This window comes from Podarcis pityusensis (genome assembly GCF_964106645.2).
Source record: "Podarcis pityusensis genome assembly, chromosome: 7".
In the NCBI taxonomy this organism is placed as follows: domain Eukaryota; kingdom Metazoa; phylum Chordata; class Lepidosauria; order Squamata; family Lacertidae; genus Podarcis; species Podarcis pityusensis.
The window spans coordinates 19033169-19045201 of NC_138031.1; the positions used below are offsets into that span (position 1 = coordinate 19033169).

Below are 12033 nucleotides of genomic sequence, written 5' to 3' on the forward strand. Positions count from 1 at the left end.
ATTATAACGTAATTTTTATCTCCAATATTTATGCATCATAGTGATTGACTGTGGGCATCCTGGTATTCCCCCAAATGCGATCCTATCTGGAGAGAAATACACATTTGGATCTACTGTTCGGTACTCTTGTACAGGAAGACGGTCACTAATAGGCCAGCCATCTCGGACATGTCAATTAAATGGACATTGGAGTGGATCTATGCCTCATTGCTCAGGTACCACTTTTGAAGTATGTGAATGTGCTTTTGCAACCAATTCTATGCTTGTATTAGTTTTGGCTGGAACTTGTTTGCCTTTCAGGAAACTGAAAATTAAAGCCAAATGTCAGTCACAAGATATAGCTGCAGCCAAAGCTAAGTTCCACCATATGAATATAATGAATACTGAGAGGAGAACTGGAAAGTTTCTAATTATCTTTAACATGAAGAATAAATGGTCAGTGAAATAAGACAGTTGACCAGTTGGTGATGAATAATTATATTCTATTACTGAGAATGGTGTTGAATTCCATATCAAGTGTTTCTGCATCAATGTCTTGATTTGTTTTTGACTAATATGGTGACAAGTTTAAACCACTTACATAAGGGGATGGTTGCCACTAATACTTAATAGAGCAATGTCAACAATGGCATTGGCCATGCTGGCTGAAATGGCTGGGAGTGATAGTCCAAATTATCTGGAGGGCACCGGGTTGGCAAAGACTTCTGTAGAGAACTGTGATGGTCTGCAGAGAGGGGCAGTGTGTCTCAATGTGTGGAGCATGGCACATATGTAGTGTAGTCATGAGGGCCCCCGCAATGGCAAAGAACCCAGACTCCCCACTGTCAGTAGGAGGAATCTGATGGTATCCAGGATAGGAAAGACTTGGTGCAGAAAACATCAAACGCACTCAAGCAACCATCCCACCAGAGACTGAAATGGAAAGGAAGCTCCAAAGGCAGTAATGCTTTCATCCTGTCTTCCTGAGAATCTAACCTTGTAAAGTAGCCTCTAGAACTCAGCATATTTTGACACTCATATGTGCTCATTTGGACAGGCCATTTCCCTACTAATCGTATCACAAAAGAAAGATCAAGATACAGTAATTTCTGTTAACATATTTTTTTTAAAAAAAAAAATACTTCCAAAATGCTGCCTTGATCCTCTAATTTTGATCCACTAATTTTCCAAACTCAAGGAATATTAAATTTAATTGATGATCTGCATTATCAAAATTTCTGAATTTCAAACTCATAATTAAATTTTGATGGGATTGTTTTGCGCATTAAATTCAAGTTTCTGTTTTATGAACAAAATAATAGGATATGTGTCCCTGAAAAGCAAGAGTCCTATGTTGTCCTTTCAAAATATTCCCTTTATGCGCTTTGATCTACAGCATAGCTGTAAAAAGACATAAATCTGTTCATTAAAAATTACTAGCAGGAAGACGTTTTGCAATGTAAAATGATTGATTATCACTTCAGAGATTCCATGGCAGGCAATAACCCTTTTGACCACTACGCAGAGGCCTCCTTTGGATCTGTAACTGAGCCAGTTTTCCTTCTGCTATAGCTTCACTGTGGACAGCATTACTATATAGGTAGAAAATCCTGCCTTCTCCTATTCACATTCTGAGCAGTTGCTCAGTTGTTTGGGAAGATCAGTAATAGTAGTAATTGTAAAAAGGTGGTATACAATGTAGAGCTCACCCTGACCCAGTGCAGACAGGAAACTGTTGACATGGTGAAAAGATCAGCATTGAACCATTTGTTCCTTTGATGACCAGCAACCTGTCTCTCTTGATGGTCATTTGGGGGACTACCTTGGCTGTGGAGCCTGGACTTCAGCTCTGAAGTGCACCGTTTGCTGCACCATTGAAAATGTTGGCAAGTGTGTGAATATTTGCTGACAATATATTTTTTTTCTTGGTTTGTATGAGTGTTTGCAAGATCTTCATGCTCAGAATCTCACTGGAGCTTAGAAAGCCATTTCTCCACTTTTCTATATTATATTTTTAATGGATCACCTGACTGAAGCATCCTGATAACTTTCACTTTACTCTTTCTTTTAAGACTATTGCATAGCATACTTTACTTGAGTGATGCATGTTAATGTATTGCAAATTGATGAACAGTGACTGTCCTTTAAATTATTGGCCATGAATCACTTGAAATTTCTATCAAACTCGATTATGTGCTGTCAAGAATCTCTGAATAAAATCACAACACATTAAATGGGTACGGGTTCTGCATACTGTTTCAGTATACAGATGACTCTCAACCGATGTACATTTAACGTGCATGATTTCAACTTTACGCACTTGGTGGCCAGCTATTGAAATAGCACAAATTAAATGCACAGAAAGTGGAGAGCTTAAAAGCTCTTTCCTGGTGCAAAAAAAGAGAAAGCTTTTAAGTTGTCTGCCTTGCTTAGGGTTGGAGTAAGGCCCATTCAGCACACTGGCTTTGGAAGGCAATATTGCTTGTGCAGGGACAGTTCTGGTAATAGTTTTGACTATACATGATTACGACTTTACACACCATTCCTGGAATGTAGCTCCCATGTAAGATGTAAGTGAACTGTATTTTGATATTTGTATTGATTATAAATTGTCTTCTATTGTTATGCCACTTGGATACTTATGTACTTAGATTTTTTCCCCATCCGTTTCAGTTACCATATCAGCTATGAAAACAGAAGCAGCAGTGTAATACATCACCTTTTTTGTGTATTCCCTCTGAAATAATCTTTGTACCGCAAATTCTAGGTGACAATGCGGGATCCTGTGGAGATCCTGGAATCCCAGGTCACGGTTCTAGAGAACAAAGCAACTTTAGAATTAAAAGTATTGTGCAATTCTCTTGTGAGCTCGGATACACCCTTCATGGATCGGTGGAAAGAACATGTCTGGCAAATGGAAGTTGGACAGGAAAGCAGCCAGAATGTAAAGGTAAATCTCATTGATGACTGGAATATAATACAACCCAGTATTAGTAAAAAGATGTGCTCAGCACAACAGTGCTTGAATGTCAAAGAGCTTAAGTGATCATTTTGTTTTAAATAAGCCCAGATACTTTGAATTAATTTGTGGAATGCTGTCCCCAAAGAGGCCTTCATTACATAACTTTAGGTGCCAGATAAAAAACATTCCACTTCTTCCAAGCCTTTCATTAATTAAATAAGTCATGACCTTATAAACTATTGAGGGGCGTAGTAATGATTTTTGTAACTATGTTATGTATTTTTTTATGTTTTTCTATTGTAAACCTCCCTGTGGTCCTTGAATGAATGGTGGTATAGAAATTTGTAATATCAATAGTCATTCATTATCACTCAGGGTGTTATCCCTGCCTCACTGTACCCTTGCCCTATTTGGGCCATCTTAAGCACTTTCACCCTGATCCCTTTGGGCTGATATATCTTGAGCCAGATTCGCATGAGCTCCTGCCAGCTTTCCCCTTGTAATCAGTTTGGTTCAGGGTGCTTTGGGAAGATTATGTTTTAGCTGACAAGCTCTGAATTTGTCTGAAGTAACCCACTGCAATGCAAGAATGATCAGAATCTGATGTATATACTCCTACAAAGAGCTGAAGGACAGGACTTGCGCATCTGAGCAGCATCATATGAACATTGCACTGCATGAACATAACAAGAACCTGCTGGGTCAAGCCAATGCTTCATGCAGTCCCAGCATCTTATTATTACAGTGGTCAACCAGATGCTTATGGGAGGCCTGTAAGCTTGACCTGAGTGCAGCAGCACTTTATCCACTTTTGATTCCCAACTGGTGTATAAAAGTACACTGCCTCGGGCAGTGGTGGTAGAACAAAGCTGTGGTTTCTAGTGGTCCTTGACAGCCTTATTTTCCATGAATTTGTCTAGTCCTCTTTTAAAGCCACCCAAATTGATAGTCATCATTGCATCTTGAGGGAACAAATTCCATAGTTTAGTTTCATTTGCCTTACAACATTTCAATAATAATAATAATAATAATAATAATAATAATAATAATAATTTATTATTTATACCCCACCCATCTGGCTGAGTTTCCCCAGCCACTCTGGGCGGCTTCCAATCAAGTGTTAAAAACAATACAGCATTAAATATTAAAAACTTCCCTAAACAGGGCTGCCTTCAGATGTCTTTTAAAGAGAAGATAGCTGCTTATTTCCTTCACATCTAAAGGGAGAGCGTTCCACAGGGCGAGTGCCACTACCGAGAAGGCCCTCTGTCTGGTTCCCTGTAACCTCACTTCTCACAATAAGGGAACCTCCAGAAGGCCCTTGGTGCTGGATCTCAGTGTCCAGGCTGAACGATGGGGGTGGAGACGCTCCTTCAGGTATACAGGACCGAGGCCGTTTAGGGCTTTAAAGGTCAGCAGCAACACTTTGAATTGTGCTCGGAAATGTACTGGGAGTACTCATTGGATATATCCCTGAGTTCTAATGTTATGTAGGGTTGCCGTATTTCAAAAAGTGAAAATCTCAACAACAAAAATCTTCAAAAAATGAGTTTTTTTGAGCTATTTTATATGAAATTTGCCAAAATCTACACTACTGACATGAGCTGCCACAATCTGGATTTTCCCGGACATTTCAGCGAATTTCGCCTGGACGCAGTTTACAAGGGCTGAATACCAGCTGTGTCTGGGAAATTCTGGGTCTATGACAACCCTAATATTATGAGAAAGGGAAGGGGGGAAAAAGACTTTATTCATACCATGCATTTTTTTATGCCATCTGAAATAATAACACAAGAAGATAGCACTGTTCTGTCATTCTAGGTTGCCGCATAGGCACATAAAGCAATGGAAATCTTAAGGACAAGAGTAATAAAGGGTTGTCTATACATGAATGTGATTGCAAAATTGAGTTGAAAAACATAGTCAGTGTTAACGGTTTTAGTTTGCAACAGTAACATCATCACATCAATGAACTGTCTATACAATATTGATTTACATCTGGGCTGTAGGTTAACATTAGCAGAAACAAAAGACAATAACCTTAGATCACTTCAAATGATTTGAAAATGCTGAAATGCCATGAAGAAAACAAATTAGAAGAGACCTGCTTTTTCATGGCATAAATTTTATGTTGTGCATTGAACTTTCAAGACGGCTGTGATGTCATAAAATATAATAATTCTATCAACAAAAGCAAAGAGAAAAGAAAGAGATCTTCCTTTTCCCAATAACATTGATCAAAACTGAATAATGTGAGTGGGTTAATTACATTTAAATAGAATTATTTGCAGGAGAGGAGCACTGGGAAGTAGGTATCCTTTAGTATAATGCATCCTAATCTTTCATAGCCTTTTGTTGTGCCCAGAGGCTACAGTGTTGAGCAATTACCATTGAGAGTAGTATTTTTCTCAGGAGCTGCAAAATATCAGAGAACACATTCTATGGCAAAATTGGATACAATGATAAAACTAATAAAAATTCAAATATTTGGTTTACTCAACATGCTACACAAATATATAATTATAGCATGGTTCCCTTAGAAATGTAAGAATCTGTCTTATACCATGTCATATCACTGACCCCTATAGCTCAGTGTTGTCTACATTTATTAGCAGAAGCTCTCCGGGGCTTCAGGAATTAAGTTTCCTACTTGACAACGATAGCCGGGGGGCGAACATGAGACCTTTGGCCTGCAAAGCAGGTGCTCCAACACTCACTTCTCACCAACATTTCATCTGAAGCTTAAGTGTCAGCATTTTGTGAAGGGGTAGCTCTTCCTCGGGTGAAACACTTGTGGAATTGCTAAGGAGGTCGGAGAGTCCTGGTTGGATGTGTGAAATCTCACAGCAGAAGAGATTCTGGGATGTTGCCAGCAGGTTCCAAATAAAACTAATATCAATGCAGATGTAGCAGTTTCTCCTCAAGTGAAACCTACGAACGTTTGAGAGTGCAACAAAGGATATCTAGGCAAGACTAGGATGATTAATTGCCAGGGGATGTACACTGAATTGTGTTCAGTTTATTCTAATTGCTCATTGATTGATTTGATTATTTGAAACAATGTGTAGATCAGGCATCCCCAAACTCGGCCCTCCAGCTGTTTTGGGACTACAGTTCCCATCATCATTGACCACTGGTCCTGTTAGCTAGGAATGATGGGAGTTGTAGTCCCAAAACAGCTGGAGGGCCGAGTTTGGGGATGCCTGGTGTAGATCTTCAGTGTTTGTTGTTGCTGCCATCTTGCACCTTATTCCTGCATTTCCCACATTTGAATTTCCAGCTGTCCAATGTGGTAATCCTGGGACAACAGCTAATGGGAAGGTGTTTCGAATCGATGGCACAACATTCTCTAGTTCTGTAATTTATTCCTGCATGGAAGGCTATATATTGTCTGGACCTTCCGTAAGACAGTGCACTGCGAATGGAACGTGGTCTGGCTCCTTGCCAAATTGCACAAGTAAGTACCCTTTTATTATTTAAGATGTTGCAAGTTTATAATGAACTAAGTTACAACAGGGTGGTGGTAGATTGGGCGAGAGGGTTCTCTGCAAAAGATGGGCTTTTCAAATTGTGCTGTTTCCTCTGCTGCCGCTGGTTCCATCCATGCTGCTCTCCACTTCTGGGTCCTACTCCAGCTGGGTTCTACTAGTCTTGCACGGTTCTCTGCTTCTGGCTCCTATTCACCGCTCCTCTCTGTCCAATATTCAGCTACCTGACTGTGCTACTGGCAGCTGCTGCAGCCAGCTTAAATACCCTGTGGTGAACCAGAGCGAAGCCTTGGTTCCTCAGGTCTGCCACAGAAGCACCGCCCCATACCCTGTCCACCACAGGCCAGTTTGAATGCAAAATTTGGGGGTATCCCGTTGCCCCTAGTGGCAGGCTGAAGCTGAAGCAAATGGCCAACTGCAAGTCTCTCCCCCCCCCCCCAGCATCTCTAAAGGGGCTCTCCTGGACCATAACTGCTGCATCCCTGGAAGGTAAAGTGTTCCTTCTCTACAAGGGTTGGGTTTTTCAAGAGTGCAGACCTTTGAAGCAGCTCCCATGCAAAACTTTGTTGCCATAGGTAGGGATGGGGGGCAGTTTGATTCAGGGTGCATTTAAATGCCCACTTTCTCAAAGAACACAAGAGCCAAACATAGGCACCCTTCAAAATTCACACTTCTCTGAACTTTGCAATGCAGCTCTCTAGCCAAGTACCATGTACAAAAATGTATATAGTAAAGTATGTATATGAATACATAAATTGGAGAAAATAACTTTCTGTGCCAAAAAGTATGTATGTATACAAAATCACATGCAAATATGTGTGTACTAGGAAAAATATGCAAAAGCATGCTGACAAATTTTAGTTGCCAGCTTATTCAATTTGCCTGGCAAGTGTTGTAAAGGGCTGCCTTCAAGATTTATTTTAACAATTAATGTAACCCAGTATTTCTCCCCGTATGTCATTTGTTTTCCTTATGTAAATTTTGCAACTTTAATGAAAATCACAGAACACCTCTTGGCAAAATCATATTCTTTAATATATTTAGTTCATTGTTGCTGTTTTGACCATCATGGTCATATCAACCACAGAAAAACAGTATTAATAATATATAAATTAATAAAATATTGAAGAACAACATCAACCAAAATATGTCTTAACATTGAAATATACCAAAATACTACTACTAATAGTAATAATATGCATTATACATGTTATTTAATAAGAAATCTGGAAATTCGATGTTTGGAAGACTATTTGCTTTTTCTGCATTTTTGACATATTGTTCTCAAGCTCTAGGTGCAATGAAAATATTTGAAATCTATTCTCAGATGTCTCTAGCAGAATCCTGAAGTTGAACTTCAGCCAATAGAAGCCTCTAGGGACAACACTGCAAAGAAAACTATATGCAGCAAGAGTTGGAAAATGAAGTGAGCTAGAAATAGGATATGCCCTGACTAGTCCGTTACTGCAGCTAGAAAAAAATAATTAACAGTTACTAGTCACTCTCCAGCCACCAAATTCATGCCTTAAAATTTAACTGGATTATAATTCTTATTTATTGTAGCTTTTTGAAGGGCAAGCAAAAACCTAGCTTGGATTTGAAACACTGAACAATGAATTACAAGATGTGTTGTTACCAGGGGTATAGGAAGGAGGGCAGTGGGGGTGGTTCACCCCAGGTGTCATCCCAGAGGGGGATAACAAAATCCCTCCTGGGCGGATCATCGCTGCGTGGATCACCCCTTGCGTGGATCGCCATGGCGCCCCACCCCTCCATGTCCCAGAGCAGCTAGCTACGCCCCTGGTTATTATGTGTCCTGCGCAACAGAGCTTCTATAGTGTTGTATGCTCCCCACTTCTGAGCCAGAATAATTTTCAGGAGTAGTGCTCACAGGGTTTTCTTCCATTTACCTATGATAACACTGAAGATGGTGGGTAGTATCCAACCAATACATTTCAGTGCAAGACTTTACAATTGAACAAGAGACCCCCTCCTGCATTGCTCTCCCCAGATCTGTTGTGGAGGGTTGGTGGAACTCCTCAGACAGATTTACAGACCTTCCAATTGCTTACTGAATACTTTTATTATTATTATTCCAGCAGCATTTCAATTGAATCTCATTTTATAAGTTTTAACTTTTTTTTTTTAAATCTCTCTCTTTTGGTATAGTATTTCTTGTGAGCCACACAGAGATGATTGCAGTTGAGTGGTATTTAAATTGTTGAAATAAATAAATAAATAAATAAATAAATAAATGGGGGGAGGGGACACACAAGCAGGAAGGATAGAATTCTGTTGCAAAGGAGAGATCCTTGCATTGATGGGATCCATTATTTGGATACCACCTGGTATCTTTATAATATTTCTTTCATAGTGAGGGTGGACAGCTGACTGAACCTGTCCTAAAGTAAATTGCTTACTCAAATACTCCATGGCGTTGAAATCTGGAGTTCTGATTTGAACTCCATTAAAATTTTGGAAACTCTGCAAAAATTTTCAGAAGCTGTACTCTCTACCATCAGCAGCTCTTCTTTGTACAGAATCCAGGTGGCCAACAATTAAGGCAAGCACAGACTGTGCTCAGCTAAAGTATATTTTTTTAAATTGCTACTATTCCTATTGAGCGTTTTCTTGCTCTGTGGTCTATGGAATTGGGTGATAAACAACTCTGGAAAGCAGCTTGTCAATATGTTTTAGACTATTACTATTTTCCAGAACTGAGCTCTGCTTTGACCTTGAATAAGGGATTAGCTCTTCTGGATAGAATCCAAAAGGGACCTGCAACTAATTAGAAACACCCAGTTTCCCCTTTGGTATCCACTCTTGAGAACAGAGCATTTTAGAGCTAGTTTTCTGACCAAACTCTCTCCAGCTTCCTTAAGAAATGCTTTCATTGAGCTGCTTTTGCAAGTGATGCCCACTGCAGTCTTGGATGGCTGATGCAACAAGGTCATGTACGCAGGCAGACTTTGCATTTGTGGTCAGTCTCAGGTGGAAGACATCACTCATTATCTGTTAGCCTGTCCCTTATAATAGAGTCCCAAGAGATTGCTTTCTGAAACTTTCCTCACACAAGCAAGCAGGTACTCGTCTACAGAAATGGTCTGGTTTCTTTTCAGGGGCAATAATAACTTCATGACACATAGAGTGGCTCTTCATATACTGGCTTGAGGTGGGGGGGGGGGAATCAGGAGTTAGATAAAATCACTATAAATTGTTTTGGTTATTGAGAGGCTCAACTAAGCTAGATTTGAGTTTGTTGATGTCTCTAGCAGCCTCATGGGTGTTGGCTCATATTATGGATGTATGATCTGTATTGTTTTATTGGTACTGTTGCTGCAGGTTTGTCATGGCCTTTGGCTAGAACAATAAATTCATACTGAATTGTTGTTGAATATTTACTTCCTACTCCCAAGTAAATGAGACCTACAACAAAATATGGCAGTGTTGCGTGCTATATGGTGGTCCCTACTGCACATTCAGTTCAGCGGCACAGCTCTTGCTTGCTGAGGCAGCCTAAGCCTAGCAGAGGGAGAATAAGCCTTTAATATAGAGCTTATTTGCACTATTCTGTTTGCCAACATAAATTCCACCAGGTTGCCAGGTTGTGTGAGTGAGCGGAAGGGGGTTAGAATCTGGCACAAGTCTCCCTGCCCAGTCCCTCCACCATACTCCCCTAGAATGCTGATTTTTGGGGAATACTTACATCACCGTAAGCTCCAACACTCTTTGCTCAACTGGCTGTGTCCTATCTCTGGCAGGATGACGAGGTTTTACTGGCATATTGCCATCTGAGCTGGAATGTGGGTCTTGTGTCAGTATAGCCCAGATGCATCAGGAATCAGCCAGCTGAACCAAGGATCCATCAGAGCCTAACTCCCAGCAGATTTTGCGTTTGGATTGTTCCCTTAATAAATGATTGATTTTACCATTCCACTGCCCTCCAAAAAGAAATATTTCCATCTGCATTCCTTGCCCCTATATTATCTGTTCTTTAACTCGTTTTCTCACAGTAATCAGTTGTGGGGATCCAGGTGTACCAGCCAATGGACTGAGATACGGTGATGATAACGTTGTTGGACAAAACGTTACCTATATGTGCCAGCCTGGGTACACCATGGAATCCAACAGTTCCCAGATTCGTACTTGCACCACTAATGGCACATGGAGTGGAATGCTCCCAGCATGTAAAGGTATCATTTTTTATTTGCAGAATGTTTCTTCTGCAATTTTCTCTAATGGTTCGTTTTGGTACAGCATACTTGTTCAGTAAACCGGCTATGTACTGCGATCTGCACAATCTCCTCCTTTCTGCGGTCCCAGGCATCAACCAAAAGTACAAAACAAAATATCCATTGCTGGTGAGTAGGCATGAGATGGATTTTGAGACAGTTGGAATCAGGACTGGAGTTACAGTTTCCAATAGTGTCAAAGTGTTTCTGAAGAAGCCACTGGACGTGCCACTTTCCAGCAGATTCTGAACCCATTTCTATATCCTGAGCACATCTAGCTCCTATACAATGAGGACATGCAATCGGAAGTTTAGTTCTTTATTGGTAAAGCACTTGATTACATCAGCTACACAAAATGCCTCTCCAAAGGATTAAGGGACTCTCCTGAGCAAAGTTTGATGACACATTGAAGGTGGGCAGAATCACCCAAATGAAGGTGAAATCCACCCAATTTGCAGCATTTCTCACTTCTCCCTCCACACCAATATTGTTCAGGAGGACACCCTTACCCTCCAAAGAGTCTTATCAATGATCTAGGATGCTGCATGGGGCATGGAACACTTTCCTTCTGTGAACTCCTTAAATTAACTTACCTTAGGATGTAAGCCTCTACTGACATGGTAGCTAAAAACAATTAATAATATTGAAAGGTCATTTCCTTTTAAAGAAAGAAAGCAAAGGAGAGATTTATGAAATGCAGCACTGAGTTATGCAGTGAATTCTTTTTTTTTTTAATTTCTTTTTATTGAATTTCTCTTAAAAAAAACAAACCAAAAGAAAAAAACAACAAATCAACAAATCCAAAAGAAATATCCATACATAGCACAAAGATAACATCCATTACAGTTCTTTGTCTTCTTCCTTGAATCTTTATATCTTTAGATATTTAAACCTTTTCTCTACACACCCATTGACCTCCTTCCCTCCCGATTTCGGGCTTCTTAATAAAAATTCTTTCTTTTTTCTGCAGCTATTAATTGTTAATGGTTTACGCGTCGTAAGACTTATATCAAACCTGCTATAGTTTTTAAGTCTCTGTAGTATCCTTCAATGTATACCATAAATTTATTCCAGTCACTAATAAACTTTGTATTTTTTTGGTTTCTGATTTTTTGTGTCATTTTTGCTAAATCAACATATTCATATAATTTTGTTTGCCAATCTCTGATCGTTGGGGTATTTGGGCTTTTCCAATTTTGTGCAATTAATATTCTAGTGGCGGCTGTGGCATATTGGAATAATGTCTTTCTTCTTTTTTGATTTTATCCCCAATTATTCCTAGTAAGAAGGCCTCTGGTCTTTTAGGGAAGGTATATTTAAATATATATTTTTTTAACTCATTATAAATAAGTTCCCAGAACTTCTTCATTAT

At 39.7% G+C, this 12033-nt stretch overlaps 1 protein-coding gene across 5 annotated transcripts in view; it reads left to right on the plus strand.

Annotated features, from left to right (window-relative positions):
• Window positions 1-12033, plus strand: part of CSMD3 (CUB and Sushi multiple domains 3) — a 578955-nt gene that overhangs the window by 522895 nt on the left and 44027 nt on the right. For 4 of the 5 annotated variants that reach the window (XM_081012460.1, XM_081012461.1, XM_081012462.1 and 1 more), the window contains 4 exons: window positions 42-215; window positions 2747-2929; window positions 6222-6398; window positions 10443-10622. In XM_081012460.1, coding sequence (XP_080868586.1) covers window positions 42-215; window positions 2747-2929; window positions 6222-6398; window positions 10443-10622 — 714 coding nt within the window. Of the gene's footprint in view, window positions 1-41; window positions 230-2746; window positions 2930-6221; window positions 6399-10442; window positions 10623-12033 lie in introns of those variants that run through there. The other variant, XR_013988260.1, reaches the window with a different exon arrangement.